This window comes from Urocitellus parryii, chromosome 4, assembly GCF_045843805.1.
Source record: "Urocitellus parryii isolate mUroPar1 chromosome 4, mUroPar1.hap1, whole genome shotgun sequence".
Taxonomy (NCBI): Eukaryota; Metazoa; Chordata; class Mammalia; order Rodentia; family Sciuridae; genus Urocitellus; species Urocitellus parryii.
In genome coordinates, this window is record NC_135534.1 from 18,988,500 (window position 1) to 19,013,251 (window position 24,752).

The 24,752-nt window shown below is 36.4% G+C and overlaps 1 protein-coding gene and 2 pseudogenes across 1 annotated transcript; all 3 read right to left on the reverse strand.

Annotated features, from left to right (window-relative positions):
* Positions 1-3,316: 3,316 nt before the first annotated feature.
* On the reverse strand, positions 3,317-4,301 carry LOC113175044 (olfactory receptor 4C15-like; annotated as a pseudogene).
* A 10,071-nt stretch (positions 4,302-14,372) lies between these two features.
* LOC113175045 (olfactory receptor 4C15-like) lies at positions 14,373-15,290 on the reverse strand (annotated as a pseudogene).
* A 6,216-nt stretch (positions 15,291-21,506) lies between these two features.
* On the reverse strand, positions 21,507-22,445 carry LOC113175074 (olfactory receptor 4C15-like). Its single transcript, XM_026379238.2, has one exon. It carries the CDS (start codon positions 22,440-22,442, stop codon positions 21,507-21,509), a length of 936 nt encoding a protein of 311 aa, XP_026235023.2. The 5' UTR covers positions 22,443-22,445.
* Between the last annotated feature and the right edge of the window lie 2,307 nt (positions 22,446-24,752).

The window sequence follows — 24,752 nt, forward strand, 5'->3', positions numbered from 1 at the left end:
TCAATAGATCATAAAGACCAAATATTCAAGCCAACATATCTAAATTCCAATGTGATAATCACCAATCCTAGAATACTTTGAGTAGATTCTCAGAGGGCTTTATTGAGATGCTTATTTTATTTCTGTAAACAAAGAAAAAAATTCAGGTATTAACTATTCTCTCTTTTTCCAACCTCTCCTATTTTTTTTTTAACTTCATTCCTATCATTTGAAAAAGAAAAGTGAGCTGGCACAGTAATGCACACCTGTAATCCCAAGGACTTCGGAGGAAAAGGCAAGAGGATCACAAATTCAAAGCCAGCCTCAGCAAATTAACAAGGCCCTAAGAAACTTAGCAAGACCCTGTTTCAAAACAAAAAAGAAAAAAGAAAAGAGCTGAAGATAGGGCTGAGCGAACCTGCACCCCTGGGTTCAAACCCTGATACCAAACTAACTAAATAAGTGTGTGTGTGTGTTTGTGTGTGTGTGTGTGTGTGTGTTTGTATATATATACATATGCATTTGAAAATATGATGATTCATAAATATGATGAAATAATTACTACAGTTCTCAAATGAACTGGTTGAGATGCTTACTGTGACTTTCACAGTTCCCTGTACCATAAGCCTTTCCACTTTTTCTCCTAGAACTTGAGCTCATCCATGTTCCAAGCTAACAGTTGCTGTTCCTCCTGTGGACATAGCACCAATTTAAATACCAGCTTCTCAGAAAAGCCATTCCAGATTGCACCAAGTGGGTAACTTACTTGCTAATGTCATCAGTATTAAACTGTGTGCATATTTATTGAATCATACAATCTGTAAGATATCATTCTTTCATTTTTTACTTCAACATTACTCATCTAAACTATTTTACAATATACTAAAACCACATGCACAGGTCATGTGAAAGTGAGTGGTAGAGTTTTGTAGGGAGCAATCAGAGATCCAGGATGAGAACTTGCATTTTCAAACTCCCTGAAATGACTCTCTTAATACACCACCCCAATGTCATGCAAAGCCCACATTCTAAGCATCCAGGTGGGGCCAATATAAATCTAAGAAACCATAGAAAGATTAGAGAAGAAACCACTGGCCTTTTCATTCTGACTACACTATTGGATGCAACCGTCATGATCAGTCAAAAAGAATATCAGTTTATATGCATATTTGAAAAATAATGGTGAGAAAATATTTAAATGATTAGAGTACAAGGGGAGGAGTCAGAGCCAAAAGGAAAATGACATTTTTACTAAGAGCCACAGAAGAAAGATAATCTGGGAATCAGAAAGAATATTAACAACAGTGCAACAGTGAGCCATGATCCATAGTAGACAAAGCATAATTTAGGAGGTGAAACCTAAATAAAACAATGAATAAAGTCAAGAATGTATCTGACTTATGATTTCACAAAATGTCATTTCTGAATAATATTTTAAAATTAGGATCTTGTTCTGAATGTATTGTCTTCTCTCAGATATCTTGACACATTTTTCTTAATTCACACTTTTTACATAATCCTAATGTGTTTCTGAAAACTCTTTGAATAATTACAAAAACTATTATTACTAAAATTATAATTAGCATAACATTTTAATGGCCTAAAAGTTGAAAAGATTAAAATAAGTTTCACCATGCCAAAGTAATCAACATAGAAAACAAAATGGAAAACCAAAGCAACCATTGTTTGGGGGAGAATTTTGAATTACTGTTGTTCAATAAACTAGTGGGAATGAAAGGGTTGGGTAGATGTCTTTCAGTATTTGTTTATTCCCCTGCTGAATATTAGTGAATTTTCACCTTGTATATAACTACAAAATCCATGATGAAATAAATGTTGGGCATTAAAATAATTTTAAAATGCTTGAATTTCAGCATATGGTGGAACAGACATGAATTGGTGTTGGTCAGTGAAACTGGCCAGAATAGTGTTTTATTTTATAACTACATTTCAAATCTTGGCTTCACGGGTATATAAAGCAATGGAGCCAATCTAGCAGATCCATGATTCTTGAGCTAGTTCTTAGGGATAAATGAAGTAAAATATGAGGAACTTGGAAGGCAGAGGGCATAAAGAAGCTACTCCTACTCTGAAGACAGGCAGATGTGAAGAAAGGAAAAGGTGAAGAAGAAGCACACTTGCATGTCTGAGCCTTGTCACACTCTTAGTCTCCTGCAGGACACCCATATTGTCCAGGTGAGGTTTTAGACTAACAATGCAACACTTGAAGTACATTTTCAGGGGTGATCAATGAAATTACTAGTATCATTTGCATGTCTATTATGAGAAAGACTACTTATATGATCTTTTACTTTGAGGGTGGCATGAAAATTTAAGGAGAGGGGAAAAAAAAGAGAGGTTATTTACTGTTTTTACCCATAATACTAAACAGGCATGTCATGAGTGTTTTGTCCATTTTTTGTTTTTTGTTTTCGTTTTTGTTTTTCTGGAAAAAAATAAATAAATATTAAACTCAATAAATTTACTACCTCTTACACTTGACAACCTGAGACGAATAAACCATAGTAATAAAACCAAGTATTTTTAGAAATTGGAATGATCTCTTTATTGATAATTGCTCAAATGAATTATTTGCACTTGGGAACATGAACTCAGGAAATTGAAAATCACCAAGTAAACTGTAGTCAATCCTCTTTTGAAAATCTGCATTTACATCTGGTTCTTCTGGTTTCTATTCCTTCTGTGGGAATGTGGGGAAAATGTGCCCACTACACCTGTAGCTTTGACCTGATATACCTAGTAGTGCATTGTCTCAGAAATTAACTTTGATTGTAATGCTGACCTTCCTGTGGAATAGCTCCAACTTCTCTGCAGTAGCTGATTGGTATGAGGTGGTCACTTGACCCAAGGGACCACTACCATAGGCAGCAATGGAACAATAAGATGTTATCTCTCAAATTCAAGAAGTGTCTCAACTTTAGCATATGATGCTAATCCACATTTAAGATGAAGTGTGCCTTAAAAGAGCCTCTCTTTGATATTCTTAAATCCTGATGTTCTACATCAAAATCAATTACTTCAGTATCAGAGAATATTCTGATACTGAACATTCTATTCACTTCAAATGGTCTAATTTCTAATATTTTCTTCCACAAATATTTTTCTGTTATACAAAGCATAATATGAATGGAAATCATTTTTATAAATTAAATTCTTTCCAATTTTTATAAAATTTAAGAAAATATAAAATTGAACTATCTTTAATTTTCATATGACAGCTATTGAGTAGGCAACACTTACTCCTCCTCTCAGTATAATATCTTCTTAGAATTATGTAGTCTCTTTCCATATAAGAAATATGCCCAAATTTGTCTGACTAAATACTAACTTCTTTATACTCTACATCATACTTTTTGTACTGCAATATAAAATATTTATCAGAAACCACCAAGTCTCTTCCACAATTTCCTCATGGAACTTTTCATTTCCTTGTTTCTCAGAGTATAAACCAAAGGATTGAGCAAGGGAGTGAAGACAGTGTAAAACATTTCCACTTCTTTATCAAAAGAGAAGGTAGATGGAGGCCGTGCATATATAAATATGCATGGGACAAAGAACAAAACCACAACAGTAATGTGAGATCCACAGGTGGACAGAGCTTTCCTCCGCCCTTCAGCACTGTGTTTTCTCAGGGAGAACAAGATGATGCCATAGGAGACCAGCAACAAGGAGAAGTTGACGATGCAGATTAACCCACTGTTGGCGATCACCAGAAGGCCTAGGACATGAGTGTCAGTGCAGGCCAGCTCCAGTAATGGGTACAACTCACATATGAAATGATCGATGACATTAGAGCCACAAAAGGGAAGGTTGAATGTGAACAGAACCAGTGTGATGGCATGCAAGAAGCCACCTATCCAGGACACCCCGACCAGAATGCCACAGAGCCTCCAGTTCATGATGGCAGAGTAGTGCAAAGGCTTGCAAATGGCCACATAGCGGTCATAGGCCATGGCTGAGAGGATGATCACCTCTACCCCACCAAATAAGTGTTCAGTAAAAAGTTGAATCATGCATCCTTCAAATGTGATGACTTTCCTTTTACGAATGGAATCCACAACCATCTTTGGTGTGATGACAGAGGAGTAGCAGGCATCCAGGAAGGACAAGACTGCCAAGAAGAAGTACATGGGAGAGCCCAGCAGTGCAGGGCTACAGAGGATGGTCACTACAATCAACATATTACCTACAACAGTCGCAATGTAGACCAACAAAAACACAACAAATAATATTTTCTGAATAGTAGGATTTTGTGAAAGCCCCATGAAGAGAAATTCAGTTATGAAGCTTTGATTTTTCATGATCTTATGAAATGGTTAACATAAAACTGATGATGTGGTTCTGCAAGTAGAATAAAAATTGCATTAAACTATTTTTAATAGTAATAGCCACACCAACAAGCTGTTATTTACTTATGATTTATTTTTATACCAGTAATTGAACCTTGTGGTGTATAAGCACTAAGACACACTGCCAGCTCTTTTTTTTTTTTTAATTTTTTGAGACAAAATCTCACTAAGTGTCTTAGGGTCTTGTTAAGTTGCTAAGACCAGCTTTGAACTTGCAATCCTCCTGTCTTCACCTTCTTAGCCTCTGGGATTATAGGAGTATACCACCTGCAGACTACTTATAAGTATTTTAATATTATTGTGAGTACAGCTTATTGAGTTATTATCACTGAGAACAAAAATGTGACATTTGTTGAATGTAGTTATCAGAGGTCAGAAAAATTGAGGTGGGGATGAACTATAGAATACTTCAAAATGTCAGGCTTTTAATGAAGGGAAATGAAAGCATGCACATATGTTAAAGAAGAAGAATTTTTTTTTCAAGTGACATTGAAAATTTATCAGCGATTTCCTGGGCAAATAATTGGGAACTATTCTGAAATTAGAAAAAGACAGTTATTTATTAATCATGCTGGCCCTAGGCATGAAACAGTAGAGAACAGCATGCCAATTTTTAGTGTAGAAAGTCTTATCTACAAAAAAAAGTAGAAAAACATGCACTTTAAGAGGTACTAAAAATGAGGACTACTCCTGCTGTTTCTTTAAAAATCCAAGTTAAGTTTAATTGGCCTTTAAATGAATTAACTCATTCTTTTTTTTTTTTTTAAAAAAAGGAGAACTCATGGGAAATTTTCTAGCTCTAAAATATCCATGAAACAAATATAGATATATTGATATTGTTATTTATTATGATAACTCCTGAGGATTATCATGATCCCTGAGTGAATTTAAGGCCAGCTGTAGCTCAGAACTCATTGTCTAGAAGTCAGTCTGTGTTAGGTGTTATTATCTCATTCTACTAATTGGAAACTCAAGCTTAAAAACCTTATGTTCAAGTAAACAACAGATTCTTGAATGGGATGTCACACACAGCACCTCCGTCCTCATGTCCAAACCAAGTCCTTTCCCCTGGATCAACAGGAAATGGATGGGAATTTTTCTTTTCCAGCAAGGACTTCACTGCAGGCTGGTCTTTCTAGAATTTCTGTCCACTTATAAACTTGAACACTCTAATTCCTTGTTCATGTTAGAATGGGGCAACTTGGTGAAGGAAATCCAACAAGTGATGAGGAACAGCCATTCCCCTAGACGTGTAAATCAGCAACAACCACCTAGGTGAGGAAGAGAAGAGGTTAGCTATCGCCAAAGTCTAGAGGTTTCATTCTTCCTTTGCCAATGCTTACTACAACATGATCCATTCTCATCAGATATAACTCAAGATAAATGTTTCAAATTGATGAGGCTATCTCATCAGGCAGAGATGTTCATTTATCTCACCTCCCAGGATTATCATGAGGTCAAATTTGAAAGTGTGGAAATGTTGCTTATGATAACGGGCCTTTACCAGTTTGTAGTTACTTCTTTACGTACTTCTTACATAAAGAAGCCGGCAGCCTTGCCTGCAGAAAGCTCCTCCACAAATCCTCCAGGTAATTACCTGAATTCTTGACATCAGTCCACAAACACAACTTCAAAGAATGAATGAAAGTGTCCTCACCTGCAAGTCACTGAAATATATCAGTGAAATAGAATATGTGTGTGTCCATATACTCTATATGTATATATATACATATATATATTTCAAAAGATGAAGTATAATGAGTTTTATGCAAGAATAAAAACTCAACTGTGTTTATATCTCCCATTTAGAGTAAGCAGAAACAATTAAGTTTTTATAATGAACTAATATATATTGTGTAAATTAATACTTATTTGTTTGCTTTCGTTAATACCATTTTAATTGTGTTCTCAGGTCATTCCTGACCAACATCTGTACTTTCAACTTCATAGCCTCTCAAAAGAGAACAATTTAAATCAAAGTCTGAATGTACATTGGATCCATTGGAAACCACTTATTACACAATAAAGAATAGCAATGCCTAAACCAGGAGTGTTCATCTTACTCTAGGACCAAAGGAGGAAAGATAGAAAGGAGATGCCTAAGCACATCTGGGCCAGATTGTGTAAACCTTGGTTCAAATCCAGATCCTTCTGTTTGTTCTATGGCACAGATCAAGTTATGTAAAATCCTTAAAATTCTTTCAGGCTCAGGTTATATTTCTTCTATTTATGAGTTTTCTATTAATAGGTTTCTTATGAAAATCAGAGAAATGCATAAGCATAAAAATATGAGTGTTCATTAGTAGGAACAAATAAGATTTTGAAATGCACTGTACTTTTGAATGTCCCTAGTAGCCCCTGATTATGTTATGGTGGACTCAGACCCACCTGTATCCACGCCTCCTTCAGACTGCTTCACTGAGAAAGAAAACCAAATGGAGGAAGAAGTTGAAGAAAACAACATAAAATAAACTATGAAAGTCATCTGATGATTACAGACATCTTATCTCTCTACTTCTGTTTTCTGGGTAGTCTAAGAGCAATATTGCTGGGTAATCTAAAAGCATAATTGAGATGTTGTTTAAAGTAAACAAACCAACAATAGTGGCAAAATTAGTGAAATATGAATAAAATCTTGTTTTTATTTATAAAAATGTCTCTATGTTCATTTCATAAATTGACAAATGCATCCATAATAATGTAAGGTAACACTATTATGGCAAATTGTCTATTCTGATGGAATTTTACAGAAAATTTATGCAACTTTTTGGTTTATCTAAAATTACTCCAAATGAAAAGTTATTAGAAAGAATTTATCAATTTCTTCTATCAAATCACTACAATTCCACCCTCACTGTCTAACAGCAATGTGCCATTAAACAAAACCCTGTGCCTCCAACTACCTGACCACAGTGTCAAATACAGAGAAATTATGAACATGGGGTTCACAGTAGAAGTCAAAATGAATACAAGAAATACTGACATCACCATTTTTCAGCAGCACAAACATAGACAAAGTGAAGTAAAGGACTGAATAAATCACAAGAATATCAATTTTAATAAAAATGTTTAAAATGTAACCTTTTTGACAACAAATTGGCAAATACTTCCAGCTTCATATATGTGTTTGTATTCTTTCTCTTAATTATCCAAACCCTAAAAATATATAATGAAAGCAAAATGATATGGGCATGTTTTATAATGGAAAATGCTGCAGTAACATAAGAAACAAAAATACAGCTCAAATATTCAATGAGAAACGTCTCTGTTTACATCATACCATTGCACTAATATCACATTATGTACTGAATAAATCCGTAATTAATGATGTAAGGAAATAAAAGGTAAAACATTTTGCAACATGTTAAGGAAGAACTAAAAACATTATAATCACTCCCCTCAATTTGCATTGATAGTTTATAAATAGAATTTTACCACCTAGAAGATACAAAAATTATACTGATAGAGTCTTATTTTGCAATAAATGCTTGAGTACTAAAAATGAGAATACTTAGAATTGAACATAATTAACAAACACCACACAAGACTCTCCATCATAAGAACAGTTCAGAAAGAGGACTTGAGGTTTGAGGACAATTCATTTACAAAGGTATAAGCAACACACTTCCATAACAAGAAATCTTAAAATTAAATTTATAATGTGGTAAGGCTTACATTAATGCCCCTACCAGAGGTCCAGCATTCTCTGCCCTTTATACATTTATTGATATCAGACTTAAGTTCACATTGCTCTGTAGGCAGAAGTTTACTGTGTCTGCATTTGTCCTAGGACATTCTGTGGTCTTTCCCTTTCTCAGAAACCATATCCTCAAATATGATGGAGCTGCACCTGAGATTTCTGAGGGCCCCTCTCACATGACCTGTATGAACCATGGGCACTGCACATCTCCTGGGTAGTCACCTTGAGAAGTGTGATTCCCTTTGCACAACTATGCACACTGTCCACTATTTTCTTTCTATTCATTTTGATAGCAAAATATTTTTAGCACAATTCAGGAAGAAATAAAATTTCTTCCTTAACTGTGAATGACATTCAGACCCAAAAGAAAGATTAGTAGTACGATCGTCATTAAAGTACTATTTAGTAATTATATACAAAGCAATAAATTTTATATGCACCTACATGTACATATGTGGGCATATCAGTCACATTTGCATACATTGTTCTAAATGTTGTTATTGCAAAGTGAGAGAGAAAAATCCTGTTTGAAATTAGCCTCCCTGTTACTTCTTGAAATAAACGACAACTTTTTTTTTGGTTCTTTTAGTTATACTTAACAATTTGATTCATTTGAGATAAATATAAAAACATGAAATATAATTTGCTGTAATTTGGTCCCCAGTACCTTTCCTTCCCCTCCCTTTCTCCCTCTCCCATTCCTTTTTCTCTATTCTACTGATATTTCTGCTATTTACTTGTAGATAATTTTTATTGTATTTTTGATGCAGGTGTATTGTTAACAACAAAAGATAAATAGCCTAAGATTTTATATCTTTTTTCCCCTCAATTTTGCTCTAATGATTTTCTAAATTTTGAAACATATATATATGACATATAGATTAAAACACACACACATATGTGAGTGTGTGTGTGTGTGTGTGTGTGTGTGTGTGTATTTTCTGAGGTCATAAAGGTAGCCCAGTTTATATATATATATGAATGATATGCTTCTGGAATTTTAGAAAAATCTTTGTTTCCACTGTGCCCTTCCAGATAAACCCCTGAGACTTCTTTTCTGTTGTCTCAATGCTTTAGCTTACTTTAAGGTAGAGACAAAGACACAATAGTCAACACTAAAGCAGTTCAGAGCTTAGCCATATAGATTTTTCTGAACAATTCTGAATAAAACACCTAATGCTATTTATGACATCAAATGCACATAGGGACAATTCAGCAGATGAAGTTAAAATCTAGAGGCTGCATTCTGTGGCTTACTCACTCTTTTTTAGGCTCACTGTTTTTCCCTATACTTTATAACAGTGTGTTCTTGTAGAAATAGTGAATATTACATTCTTTATCAACAAATCTGTGACTGGTCCTGGGAGACTTAACATTTACCATATTAAAACATTAGTATTCTTTGTACAGCATCTGAAAAGACCACTTTTTATTCTAAACCATCACAATGGTGCAAACAAATAACCTGTGGTCATTTATATGTGGAAGCTAAATGAACAGATCTCACAGAAGTAGAGAGTAGAATCATGATTCCAAGTGGCTGGGAAAATTGGGGTGGGAGGACAAAGAATGCTTAATTGGTGCACTGGAGCTGTTGGATAGAAATCATAACTTCTACTTTAGGATAATCAGGGTTGAAACCAAAATGATTTTATATTTTGCTAAGTCAAATAAATGATAAATATTTGAGTGACAGGCAAAGTCAATTACTTTGATCTGATCAAATTCTTCCCATAAATATGTACAATCATCATGTGCCTTTAAAAGTAAATACCAAAATATTAATTAAAAGTTATGAAATAATCTACATATTTGAAGAGATCTTCCATATTCATTGGGTGCTGTACATCTCCTGGTGTGGTCACCTTGAGAAGTGTGCTTCCCTTTACCCAACTATGGACTCAGTGAAATAGAAATTCTCCCAACTACTCTCACAAAAAAAAAAAAAATATGTATTTGATGAGTTTCTAAGTGTTTGGATTTGCCTTGAAAATAAAAATCTGAAAATGGGTCTTATTTCGTTCATTAGAATTAATGTTATCATGCGCCAAATCTCTCCCACCAATAAAGATGCATTCTAAGAGCTGCTGCTCATTGGACATATGTTTTGTGTCAACAATCTACTGTCTGTTCCACATGTATTATTTTATTGACTTCCACATCCCTTAAACTTGCAAATATTATAATTCTTTTTCAACATGAAAATTCTGAGGTCAGAAAGGTCACTCAGTTATAACAAGGGCACAGTTGTTGAAAGACACCTTCTGTTCACAGAGCTCAGCACCCCCACACGACCCACCATTTTAAGCACTGCATCACAATTTGAAATCATCCATGAAAATTCAAAAAGTTAAACTATAAATCTCACCATGTGTCAGTTCCTTGAGATTTCTAGTAATGGCCTCTTTTGTTCTCTATGGAGAAATCTTTACTTGTGCTCCCAAAAATGTGACGTCTATATCCAATATTTGCTAAACACCTAAGACAGAGAGGAAGAACCTCTCTGACAGTCAAAGTCCCCAGTGATCCTCCAGGGCAGTCTCAAGAACAAAGAAAGAAAGAGGAGCAAAAGTTCCAGTTGGATTTCTATCTGGACTTTAAAGAGGTTTCCGTCATAGGTCATGCACTTGTAGAATTACTGTTTGATTCCCCTGAGGGAGAAATTATTCTTCAGCATGATGTGCCAAGACACAATTGTGTGTGGGTTTTCAATTGCTCAAGTATTTGCAAAGCTTATGTCCCAAGCAATTAGAGGTTTTGTTTTTCTCTTTTCGTGTCTTACAGCTCTTGGGTTTCTAACTGCACAAGCTTTCATTTCCCATGATACCCAGGAATAGAGAAGTGTGTATTTGGGCAAAGAATAGACTTTCCTTTGCAGAATTCAGACCAAATTCTTGTGTATATAGGAAATGTAAAAACAGAGTTCTGTGATAAACCATCCATCCACCAGTTCATATGGAAAACATATTTATTAAAGAAAAATAGGAGTACTTATTAAAGAAAAATATTTCACATAAAATAAGTGAAGAGGTAATGTAACAAAAATGTTACATTTTTGTCAGGAATTGATCTTAAAGAAACAATAATTTTAAAAACAAAAACAAATTTAAAGAGGAGATTGAAGGAACCTTTCTCTTTTCATTTGTTTGGAGGATATTATAGCAGACCTAATTAATGTCAAAGAATATAGGATTTAAAATGATGTTTGAGGAAAACTTCGACATAGCTACTAAAGCTCCCTCACAAGGACCCACATAAACAATTTTATATTTTTTCAGTATCTAAATATTGCATCATGTCTAATTTTATGTCTATTCACACTTCACAAAAAGTGCCAAATTTAAGTGATTCATGAGAATGGAAGAGATACTAATGGACTTTCACATTCACATTGGACTTAATTACTGAATTCCAAAATGTGATATTTGTTGACTATCCAAGTCCTGCAACCACAAAAGTGTAACACTGTAATCAGTAGGAGGAGAGAGTGGTCAGGCAATTTAAAACCTTGCAAACTTCAATTCAGATAATCAGGTTCTCAACTAGATTTTGAAACACACAGATATAACCAGACTGTGAAGTGTGTTATCTCAGTGATCAGCATCGAGTCTGAAGCCACACTGCCTCCTGTCAAACCACACCTACCCTATTACCCACCAGGGATCTGATATTCATCCAGTCCCTTGATCTTCCTCAGTAGAACATAAATGATTCTGAAACCAACCTTGAAGGAATAGTAGGATGGCTAGATAACTCATTATATGCAAAGCATGGAGAAGATGTGACTGTGATCAGTGTACAATTAGGGTAATTACATTCCTTATGATTGTCAGCTCTGGCTTTCCAAAAGGTGGAATTTCATTATTCAAAATATTGATTTAAACTGTTCACTTTCCTATAATACAGACTCTTGTACAACCGCATTAAACCACAGAGTTCCTTTGCTGAGTAACATATGTTATGTCAGTACCATAGACTGTCCTAGTTTTTTTTTTTTTCACAAAGATAAGAAGATAGGAATGACAGATCAAAATAACTTTAGTAAAGATAAAGAAACAAAATGTCTGAATATCTGAATGAAGAAAATACAGAACAAGATCCTAATTTTAAAAATTATTCAGAAATGAGATTTTGTGAAATCATAAGTCAGATAGTTTTTTACCTATTTCGCCATGTTGCAATGGTTTTCCTTCCCAAACTACTGTCTTACCATGGATCCGGCTCACTCTTATATTGTGGGTATTACCCTATCTGATTCCCAGATTATCTTTCTTTTGTGGCTCTAAGGAAAATTTCATTATTTTCCTTTTGGCTCTGACTCCTTCTCTAAACATTTAAATATTTTGTTCACTATTATTTTTAAATACACATATTCTCTTTGAGCCATCCTGAAGACTGAATCCATTTTTATTAGTCAACAAATTTCATGAACATGTACATTTTTCTCTCTTAATTGTATATGGTTTCTTGAATTTATGTTTGCTCTCCCTACATGGTTGGACTGTGGGGCTTAGTGTGGCATGTGAGATGTTGTATTAGAGAGTCATTTCATGACATTTGAAATCTCAGGTCTCATCCTGGATCTCTGACTTCTCTCTACAAAACACTTATCACCCAGTTTAGCCTTCTCTGGGCAGAGCAAGTATATTTTAAGTTGAGTCAACTTGTATATTTTCCCCACAGTTACTAAATGCAGGGAATAGAAAGATGGATATCTTCAGTGGGTGTCTGGCATCTGACAAGGTGTAGAATCTTCATTATGGATGATTTCTAAGTCCAATTGTATGTAACATAGGTAAAGAGAGAGAGAGAGAGAGAGAGAGAGAGAGAGAGAGAGAGAGAGAGAGAGAGGGAGAGAGAGAGAGATAAAATTCTATTAAATAAATCTGAGTAATGTTTGTTCTTTGGCTTTCATATATATGCATCTATTAAGATAATTGTGTGATTCTTCTGTTTATGTCTAGTGAAGTGGTGAATTACATTTATTGATTTCCATATGTTGAAACAACCTTCTATCCCTGGAATGAACCCTGTTTGAACATGGTATACTATCTTTTTACTATGTTTTTGTATACGGTTTGCCAGTATGTTATTCAGAATTTTGCATCGATGTTCATCAGGGATATTGATCTAAAGTTCTCTTCCCTTGAAGTGTCTTTGTATGGTTTTGGTATCAGGGTGATACTATCTTCATAGAATGAGTTTGGAAGTGGTCCCTCCTTTTTTCTGTTTCATGGAATAACTTGAGGCATATTGGTATAAGTTCTTCATTGATGGTCTGGTAGAACTCAACTAAGAATCTAGAGACTAGAGTGTCTTCCAAAGTAAAATAAATCAGACACAGAAAACCCAGGGTTGAGTGTTTTCTTAAATATGCAGAACCTAGTACAAAATAACAGAGAAAAAAATATAGAGAAAGAGAAAGGATAACAGTGAGGGATTCCATTAAAATAGAAGAAAGACCCAGGAATTAGATGAAGGGGACTGAGAGAAAGGGAGAAATGATGATATAAGGGAATAACAGAGGAATGAATCTTACGTAATTTTCTAATGTAGATGTATAAATATGCCACAGTGAATCTCACCACCATGTACATCCAAAAGACCCTAATTTGAAAACAAAAATAACTAAAAGTGAATGGCATAAAGATCAGTAGAATGAAAGGAACATGTGGAGGGCAGAGAGGAGAGAAAGGAGCAATACTGGAGAAAGAAATAGAGAAAATTATATTCTGTGCTTTTCTATTATGTCAAAAAGAATCTTCACATTATACATAAGTAAAACAAACCTATTGAACAAGAGAAAAGAAAAAAGTGACAAGGGGCAAAAAAGATTCCCTGTGTTCACTGGGGTCATAGTTCATCAGGAGAGTGCTTGACTAGAGTTCATGGGACCCTGGTTTGTTCAACAGCACTGCAAAAAGTAGTAATAATAATAAACAGTAATAATTTTTAATTTAGAATACACTCTGTTTGTTTCCTGAATATTTAACATTTTTGTCTATCCTCCACCTATTTTCTTGGAATTATACAATTAATGGCCAACAATCTAACAGGTAAATTTTCTATCTATTCTTTTATTGATTATTAGAGTCTATATGTGGAAAAAATTGAATTCTCCTTAATTTACCTATTGGGATATTTAATTACCAACTCAGAGTCGATATCTGCTGTGAAAGTAATAATATCTCTGACCCCATGGGGTATTGCCATTTTTATAGAATTGCTTTTTTACTTCATAGATAATAAGCTTCGCACAAAGTTTTGGTCTAATACCACATTGATTTCTTTATTTTTTACCCTTTTGGGTAAACTATAATGTTTTATTTTTCATTGGAAACCACCACTAGTCTCTTCCACACTTTGCTCATGGCACTTTTCACTTCCATATTCCTCAAAGTATAAATCAAAGGATTGAGCAAGGGAGTCGAGATGGTATAAAATATTGTCACCATTTTGTCAAAGGGGAAGGCAGAAGGAAGTCTTGCATATGTACATATGCAGGGGACAAATAACAAAAGTACAACAACAAAGTGAGATCCACAGGTAGACAGAGCTTTCCATTGCACCTCAGCACTGTCTGTTCTCAGGGAGAACAAGATGACGCCATAGGAGATCAGCAACAAGAAGAAGTTGATGATGCAGATTAACCCACTGTTGGCGATCACTAGAAGGCCTAGGACATGAGTGTCACTGCAGGCAGCTCCAGTAATGGGTGCAGGTCACACATGAAATGATCAATGACATTAGGCCCACAAAATGCTGGCTAGAATGTAATGAGAATCTGCATAATAGAATGCAAGAAGCCCCCTGTCCAGACCACCCCCATCAGAATGCCATAGAGCCTCCAGTTAATGATGGAAGATTAGCACAAGGGCTTGCATATGGCCACATAGCTGTATAGGCCATGGCTGTGAGGATAATCGTCTCTATCTTAGCAAAGAGTGCTCAGCAAATACTTGCTTCATGCATTCTTTATAAGAGATGGATTTCCTCTCATACAGGGAATCCACCATCAACTTTAGTGTGATAACAGAGGAGAAACAGGCCTTCGGGAAGGACAGGAATGCCAAGAAAAAGTACATGGGGGAGCCCAGCAGTGCAGGGCTGCAGAGGGTGGTCACTACAACCAGCATGTTTCCTACAATAGTTGCATGCTCATGACATCTCCCCTGCCTTAATTCATAAATGCAGATAGGGGTTATAATTTCAAGGCACTGGATCCTTGATAAGGACGTCATGATCTACTACTATGATATAAAGACTATTAGTAGAAAACTTCTCATTTCAATAACATACCATGTAGAGTGTTTCAACATGTTTTTAGGATGGGAGTCAATTAATTTACAAAGTATTCAACCAGCTAGAGAAGCAAAGCCCATGAGTGGCTGATAACCACCAGTTAAGCAGTTCAGAACTTCTTCACAGTTCTCCTGAACTATTCCTAGGCAGCAATCTGATGCTCTGTCTGGCATCCAGTGAACTCAAGGAAAATCAGGAGGACACAGTAAATCAGAATATTGTACTCTAAGACTTGGGTCACCCTTTCTTATGTTCAATGTCCTTCATTGTGGCACTGGTTAGTGTGTAATATAGAATACTAAATGCTATGTTCTCTACCAATAAGTACGAAAGTCAGCCTGCATATGCATTTACCATATTCCAACAATGGTATGCTTTATATAGCATCCAATTCCACTTCATAATCTAAAACATCAGGATGGGGAGAAGAATGTTAGAGGTTAAGTGATAAATGAGCATATATTTCAAAAGAATAAAAAATGCTCTTTGGAAGAAAGTTCAAAAGTACACATTTGTTCTATTTCTAATTTATTTATTTTAATTTGATATAGAATTCTAAATACAGGTCTAATTTGAGTAACTAGTACAAATATATAGTTTTGGACAGGCCTAGGCACTGCATTAAATTCGGTGTCCTGCCCACAACACCCACAGTTTTAATCACAACAATACAACTTGAAATCCACCATGCAAAACTGTGAATTATAAAACTCACTTATCAGTTCCTTAAAAATGTTAATGACAGCTGTCTTCTATTCTCCATAAAGTAATGCCCATTCAATGGTGGCCAAACTATGAATGTTGTTTCCAAATCTTCCTTGTACATCTAAGGGAGAGAGAAAAAATGCATCCTAAGCACTGGGAATTGGGATTGTTCCCATTGCATCACAAGTGCTGCCTTCAACAAGGTCAAAGGAACAAAGAAAATGAGGAAGGAATAGGTTCCTCCTTGATTTCCAACTGCAATTAAAGAGGATTCTCTGACAGGTCCTGAATCTATAGAATTGCTTCTCAGTTCCCCCCAGAGCTTGGAAATTTTCCAATAACATAATTTGCCAAGACATAATTTTGTGTGGTTTTTCACTTGCTCAAGTGTTTATAAACTTATTATATTCCCAATAATTAAATACTTGTTTCCCCTTTTCTTTTAACTTCTCCTAGGTTTCTATTTAAGGATGTGTTCATTTTCCCCATCATGTTAGAATTAGGACAATGTTGACGTGGGGCTGGAAGATAGTGTCTGCTTGCAGAAGTAGATCAAGATCCAGTGCACTTACCAAGTGTAAGAGCTGAGTTCTGCAATAAGGCAGCAGTGGTCCATAGGACAGCACATAGTATTATGAGACTGTGGCAGAAAAAAGCTCTTATTTTTAAAAATGTATGTATATTTAGGGAAAAATTTATATTAGTTAGAGTGTCATTTTTCATCTTATAAATTGATTTTAAGATTCTATGACTTTAAAAACACAATTTTTAGAGATTAATTTTTCTCTGTAAATATACTTGAATAGAAGTTATGAAAGGTCTATTTAATATAAGGAACCAGAGCACTGAGACTGAAACTGGAGGGGAAAACTGGGACATAAATGCTCAGCCCCCTGAGGAGTGTCCAAAGTCTTCTGATCCACATGGTCAGTTTAGTCACAGCAACAAACCCATTTCTCCTTTAGTTAGCTTTGTCACTGTGACCAAAGGACCTGAAAAAAAAATAATATAGAAGAAGAAAAGTTTATTTTGGCTCAGGGTTTCCAAGGTTCAGTCCCTGGTTGGTCTACTCCCTAGCACTGGGCCTAAGTTGAAACAGAGCAGCAGCATGGTGCAAGAGTGTGAAAGAGGAATTCAGCTCAGAACATCACAACCAGAAAACAGAAAGAGCCCTACTCACCAGAGACAAAGTGACCCCCAAAAGCATGCCCCCAGTGACTTACTTCTTTCAGTGACACACTGCCAGTCTAAAGAAATCACCTACTTAATCCACATCAGAGGATTAATTTGCTGATTGGGTGAAGACTCTCATAACCCAATCATTTCACCCCTAAACATTCTTGCATTGTCTCACACATGAGCCTGTGGGGGATACTTCATATCTAAATCAGAACATTGAATAAAACTACATTGAATAAAATTCAACTACATTGAATAAAACTCCTTAAAAATGATCTCTACACTTCCATTAAACAAAGAAAAGAAAGGGGGACTAATAATGTAGAAGAGGTTGAAAAACTAGGCATTAATTCAACTAAAGTTAATATTAAAATATAGAGAAAAAGTAAGTAACATAAGAGGAAGGAAAGAAAAAAGAACAAATTATAAGAGAAAGAAATAAAGGAGAGTAGGGAAGAGAATTGAAATAAGATAAAAGAGAGAAGATGGAAAATATTAATTAATGATTTTTTTGAAATATATAAATCACTTAAATGTGTGAAGAAACAATGAGGGGAAACAAAGCAAAACAACATAAACACTATACAATTAAAACAAAAGCACAAACAACAAAGGCTGAAACATCTCCTTGCCAAGATATTTAAGATGATGAGATCTCTTTGAGGATTTCTGGTCTGGAACCCACCAGGGTGGCAAATGTCCAAGCTACAATACTATATATTTTAAATGGATGTGGGTGTGGAGGTGGTGACCAAGTCAACCAGATCAGCACTGGGCTGGAAAATTATGTGTTTATTTTTTACCACATCTAGACCAGCATCTTGCTTCAAAAATTGGGACACATTCATCCTCCAGAGCCCATTCACAAAGCTCTCAGCCTGCCCAATTCTGGCACAACTGGGGTGATTCTAGCAGCTCAGTGAGCTCAGTAGCTCCCTCCTTTGCATGAGTGGCAGCTCTGTGAAACCTGCCCCTCTCTCCCCACCACATAATCATCAGTTCCCATGGAAAAGCACAATATGTCCAGATGATAGAGGATCTTGGCTCCATGGGTAGCCTAGGCTCTTCCAGCTGCCCACTGTGAGGTGGGCTTTGATGGCCTTTGCTCTCAGACATTTCAATGTACACATTACTCAGACAGATTGTGTTTTAGGCACCTTTTATATCACTGTGACCAAAATACTTGACAAGAACAACTTAGAGGAGGAAAAGTTCATTTGGAGCTGAGATTTTCAAAAGTCTCTGTCCTTAGATGGCCAATGGCATTGCTCTGGATCCAAGTGAGGCAGCACATCATATGGCAAGGTCCTAGCAGAGAAAGGCCATTTTCCTCATGGCAACAAGGAAGCAGAGAGCTGCAGAGAAGGACCACAGGGAAGATGTCGAGCCTTTCAGGGAACACCCACTGTGACCCAAATCCTCTGGGTCTATCCCACCTGCCCACAGTTACCACCTAGTCATTCAAACTAGGATGGACTGATTGTTTCAACTCTCACATTCCACTCATTTCTCATTGTTGCATTAATAACAGGAGCTTTGGGTATGGCCATCTCATATCCAAATCATAACACCTTCCTTCAGTGGCATTCAAACAGGACCATACTGTGCCACGAGGTGGATGCTGGCTGTGACATATAGCAGTATTTCCTGTAATCTCCAGGGAAAATGAAGATACAGAGACTTTGTTTGCCAAAGCCACAAGCTCAGGCATGACCCCACAGGATGGCTGCCCACAGCAGCTTTCCATTTGAAGTGCTGAAACTCAGAGCACTTCTCACACATCCACCTGCTATGCAACTCCCAAATCAGTTAAGTTCAGACTTACTTTCTGTTCTGCAAATATTTTTCTATGCCAATATTGTTCTCTGTGTCTCTTTCTCTTTCCATTTTTGTCACTAGGCTCCCCTGCCTGGCTTCAGGTCTGCCAGGACAGGATTGGTGTCAGTGAGACATTTCTCACTCTGTTCTAATAACCAGAATCTCTATCTCACTGTCCAGTACTAAAGCTCACTGCATCCCCTCAGTCACCCACCTGTCTGAGTAGCCCCTCTCCAGTTGTTTCAAGTTTGCATCATGGAGGAGCTGAGAGGGCTACCTTGTTCTACTCTGCCATCTTGACCTCCACCCAAAAGAACAGCATTGGATATGTGTGTTTAAAATATTATACTGAGGAAAGCAGAAAGGATAGAGAGAGGTGGGAGAAGTCAGAATCAAAAGGAAAAATGTCTTTTTGAGCAACAGCAAGAAATGAAGAATAGCAGGGGAAGAGATAAGGAAAAACCCACAGTCCAAAGATTGGAGAGATGCATGGTAGAAATAACCTAGAGCTGGGAGGGAGAACCATTGCAAGATTTGTAGTAGAATGGTATTTTTTATCTGATTTATGATGTAGCAAATAAAATTCCTCAATCAATTAAGTTATAAAACAGCTCTTCAATGACTTATCTCAGATATCCAACTGCACTAATTCCCACATTCTGTATTGAAATGGCATTTCTGACTAAATTAATTTCATGAGCCAACAGTCACTAACACGACAGTTACATCCAAAGATAAATACATTGAAATGAATGTCAACATGGCTAGGCAAAAATCAATATTGAAATAGAATGAAAAAGAACTAGTATAGCCAGTATTTGGCAAAATTCTGACAAGCAGACTTATAAGAATAAAAAAAAAATATTGGGTAGATGTCTTTTGATATTTGTGTAGTTCTTGACTGAATATTATATCTTCTTACCTAAGGATACAATAAGAGGTTGGGAGTTAAAATGATAAAAAGTGTTTGTACTCAAGTGCATGATGGATCAGATATGAATCTAAAGTGATCACTGCAATCTGTCCTGAATAATGTTTGAAATATTAGATTCATAGTTCCATAAGTTAATTGACCCAGTGCGTTTGCTCCTCATTTCTCAAGCTGGATCCTAGAGGTACATGAAGTTTTTGATGAAGAGAGCTGAGTGAAAGGAAAGGACATGCTATGAGAACAGACAGCTAATGGAGAAGAAAGAGAACAGTGAAGCACAGGGGCACTGGCATGCCTAAGCCTTTGTGACACACCTGGTCAGGTGCAGGCCCCAAACTTGGTCCCGATGGTGTTTTAGACCAAATTTCAATACCATGAGGACTTACCGAAAGAACAATTAAATCTTATCTGTATTGTGCCTCGTCTATTCTTAGGAAGATAACTATTATATGCACTCTTCCACTTTGGGCCTGGCCTGAATGATTAAGAAAATGAAAGAAAAATTCAGCAATTTTGCTCACAATACTCAGTGGGAAGAATGAAATGGTTTTTGTACATGCATTTATTCTAGAAGCCACATGGCAACCTTATATTAAACAACATTAACTATGGGAATGACAAATAAGATGTGTCTAAATTTGAAAGATCTCTTTATTGACAATGGTTCAAATAGAATTATTATCAATAGGCCACATAAACTCACGAAAATTTAAATTTCCAACTAAATTGAGATGTATTATTTTGAAACTTCCTCTTATTTTTTGGTACCTCGAGTTTATTCCTTCTTTAGGTCAACTTTTCAAGTCTGCAGCTGGTCTGCCTTTGCAGGTAATGAGGCATCTCAAGAGTTCCCTTTGGTAGTGCTAGAATAGGAGATACTCATGGCTGACCCCCCCCTCTCTGAAATCTGCCTCCTCTTCTCTTGAGGCTGATTGTTATCCAGGAGGACTTCCTAGTAGGCAGCACTGAGCCACACTCAGGCTTTATCTGTCCAGAAATTCATGAGGCTACATCAATTCTATAGAAATGGTAATGGACCCACCTTCAATGTGGAGTCATGCGAAGCAGAACTTCTGCAGCAGATATTCTGTTATTGCTCTTCTCTATCTTTTCCCTGAATTCAGGTTGTTTTTGACTCAGAATCACTGAGGTCACCATCCTGAATAAATCTTTTTTTTTTTTTCATGAAATAGTTTGAGCAAGCTTTGAATCTTCATGTCAAAGATGTGTATGATTTGCCTACCCAAGTTTCTGTAAAGCATAAAGTTAATGTCTAACATTCTGACAAGTGATCTTTCTCTCCATTCTTTCTTTTTATTATTACTTTCTAGGTAAGCATAAAAATCAACTGCCTTTAATGTACATACTGACTTACCAACTCAGAGTAGATGCCTGCTATAAAAATTAAAACATCATCTTTTGATGGCTCAAATATTTGATAAAAGTGTTTTACATCTTAATAGGTACTGAACATCCCATAAAGTTTGTGCAAGAACATTATACTATTTTTGAGTCTAATATCTTATTTTTCACCAGAAACTAATACCAATCTCTTCCACATTTTCTTTATAGCATTTTTCACTTCTCTATTTCTGAAAGTATAAATTAAAGGATTGAGCAAGGGGGTGAACATGGTATAAAACGTTTCTACCAGTTTGTCAAAGGGAAAGACAGAAGGAGGCCTGGCATTTATAAATATGCATGGGACAAAGAACAAAACCACAACAGTAATGTGAGATCCACAGGTGGACAGAGCTTTCCTCCGCCCCTCAGCACTGTGTTTTCTCAGGGAGAACAAGATGACACCATAGGAGACCAGCAATAAGCAGAAGATTATAATGCACATAAATCCACTAGTGCCAATCATCAAAAGGCCTAGGATGTGAGTGTCAGTGCAGGCCAGCTTCAGTAATGGGTGCAAGTCACAAATGAAATGATCAATGACATTAGGGCCACAAAAGGGCAGCTGGAAAGTGAACAGAACCACTGTAACGGCATGCAAGAAGCCCCCTGACCAGGCCACCCCCACCAGAATGCCACAGAGCCTCCAGTTCATGATGGAAGAGTAATGCAAGGGCTTGCAAATAGCCACATAGCGGTCATAGGCCATGGACATGAGGATAATCATCTCTACCCCACCAAAGAAATGTGCTGCAAAAAGTTGAATCATGCATCCATTATAAGAGATGGTTTTCTTCTCATACAGGGAGTCTGCAATCATTTTTGGTGTGATAGCAGAGGAGAAGCAGGCCTCCAGGAAGGACAGAAATGCTAAGAAGAAGTACATGGGGGAGCCCAGCAGTGCAGGGCTACAGAGGATGGTCACTACAATCAGCATGTTTCCTACAATAGTCGCAACGTAGACCAACAAAAACACAACAAATATTATTTTTTGAATACTAGGATTATGTGAAAGCCCCAGGAGGACAAATTCAGTTATGAAGCTTTGGTTTTGCATGATTTCCAAGAAAAGGACAAAGGTACAACAGTTTTCATTGAAGTTTGCAGTTATAATAAAGATTTGCTTCATATCAGTTTATCGTTTTAGAGTCACCAATTTTTTTTCCATGCACCCAAATACACTATTGTCTTTAAGGCTTCCTTTGTCATTGCAAACACAGATTTAGACATTTATTGAGGATAGGAGCTTTGGATCAGACAGAACTAAGGTGAAGATACAGTAGTCAGACGTTTGAATTGTTAGAGCTTCTATAAAGATGAATGGCAGAGAAGAATAAGAAGAGATTTTAATCTCAAAAGATGGCTTTGATGTCTTACTAGTGACTTCCTTCAGTGGATCATTGGGTCAGATTTTCACCTCATTCCCATGTGAGGAGATGAGGACTGTAGCTCTATTGTTCCTTTCTACCATTGTCATGGAACAAGGCAGGGTTGACTAATAAGCCATCTCTAATCTGGAGACCCTCATGCCTAGAAGAAAAAATGATACGGAATTTAAGCAGTCATTTTAAAGCATGGCTACCATAAAAATGTTCTTTAAGATCTAAACTGAATTTGGTCTTTTCATGATTCAATTTCTTTTTTACCAAAATGAGGGATCTATGAAAAAGTACCAAGTGACAGAAAATACATCACACCACTGCACCAAATGTTTAGGTTTTTCTCTTTTAATTACCTCATTTAGATATTAGAGAATTTCACTAAAATCATTATACCTACCTCCAAATGTTGTAATAGCAATTAAGTGAAATAGGTACAAGAGAGCAATTACACAGGACTCACTGCTCTGGGAACCTCTAGGGTTTTTATCATTATTTCTTTGTGTTTTAGTCAGCTTTTCCACTGCTGCAACTGAAAGATTTGACCAGCACAAGTAGAGAGGAGGAAAGGTTTATTTGTGAGCTCAGTTTGAGAGGTCTTAGTCCATAGAAGGGAGGCTCCATTTCTCAGGGCTCAAAGTGAGGCTGAACATCATGGCAAGAGTGTGTGGCAGAGGGAAGCAGCTCTCACAATCATGGTGATCAGGAAACAGAGAGAGTCCACTTTCCAGATACAAATATATACACCAAAGCCACTCCCCAATTTCCACCTCCTCCAGCCACACCCTACCCCTTCAGGTACCACTCAGTTAATCCCTATCAGGGGATTAAATCACTGATTGGGTTAAGACTCTCACAACCCAATCATTTCTTTCCTGAACGTTCTTGCATTGTCCCACACATGAGCTTTTCCTAAACCATGACACCTTGATAGGAAATTCATGCATCAGGAGATTAAGTTCAAGCAAACACCAGATTCTTGATCTGAGATGTTACACAGAATGTCTGTCTCCACAACCAAATCCTTTCCACTGGATCACTCTGGAAAGGAGTAGGGATTTCCCTTTTCTATCAAGGATTTCAGGCTAGGTTAACCTTTCTAGAGTTCCCACCCACCTGAATCATTAAAGCCTCTGATTCTTTGTTCATTAGTGAATGGGCATCTTAATGAAGGAAACAGGAAATGATGAGGAATCAGAAGATGATGGCCAATCACTTACATATGCAAATAGGAAACCACCCTCGTTCAGAGTCTTCAGACTATATTAATCATTTTCCCATAACTTATACTATGTGACTGCGGCTAATCAATGAAACTCCCCAATATATTCATATATAGCTTACACATTAATCTCCCAAATTCATGTTGACAGTCATTTGGAAACTAGAAGGTTTCTTATGATAATAAGCTTTTACTAAGTATAGTTATTATGTACTCCATGAAAAGCCAACTTCCTTTTCCACTGAAAGCATTTCCATGAGTCATCCTGACAATTACTCCAAAAGGTTACTTAAAATTCTTATAATTCTGTAAGTTTCACACTTCTGTGTGAATTTAGTTAGAATGTCAATCAATAGGACTCCTGCGAGGATCCAATTAGACCCCATAGGTAGAAACACTGATGCACTCAGAACACAAGGGAAGGTGATGTGTGGTGAGAACAAGCTGCCACAGCCCCTGACCCAGAGCAGAAATGATAACATGCTTATTCCTAATTCATGCTTCAGGGTAATAAGTGTATTACTCATCTTCAAATGTATAACATGTTTATTATTCTATATTTATGAAAATGAAAATGAAAAAATATATATTCTTTAGTGAGCAGCAGAGAAGAAATAGCCTATTGAACTGTATAACACATTTACTATATTTGGTAGACCTTGTGGCCCTCAGCCTCACATGCATTCATTCCTGTTTCAGATATACTCTTTGTGCAAAGGAACCAAGTGGAGCAGGAGGTTAAAAGGAAGACAGTCCCTATGTTAAT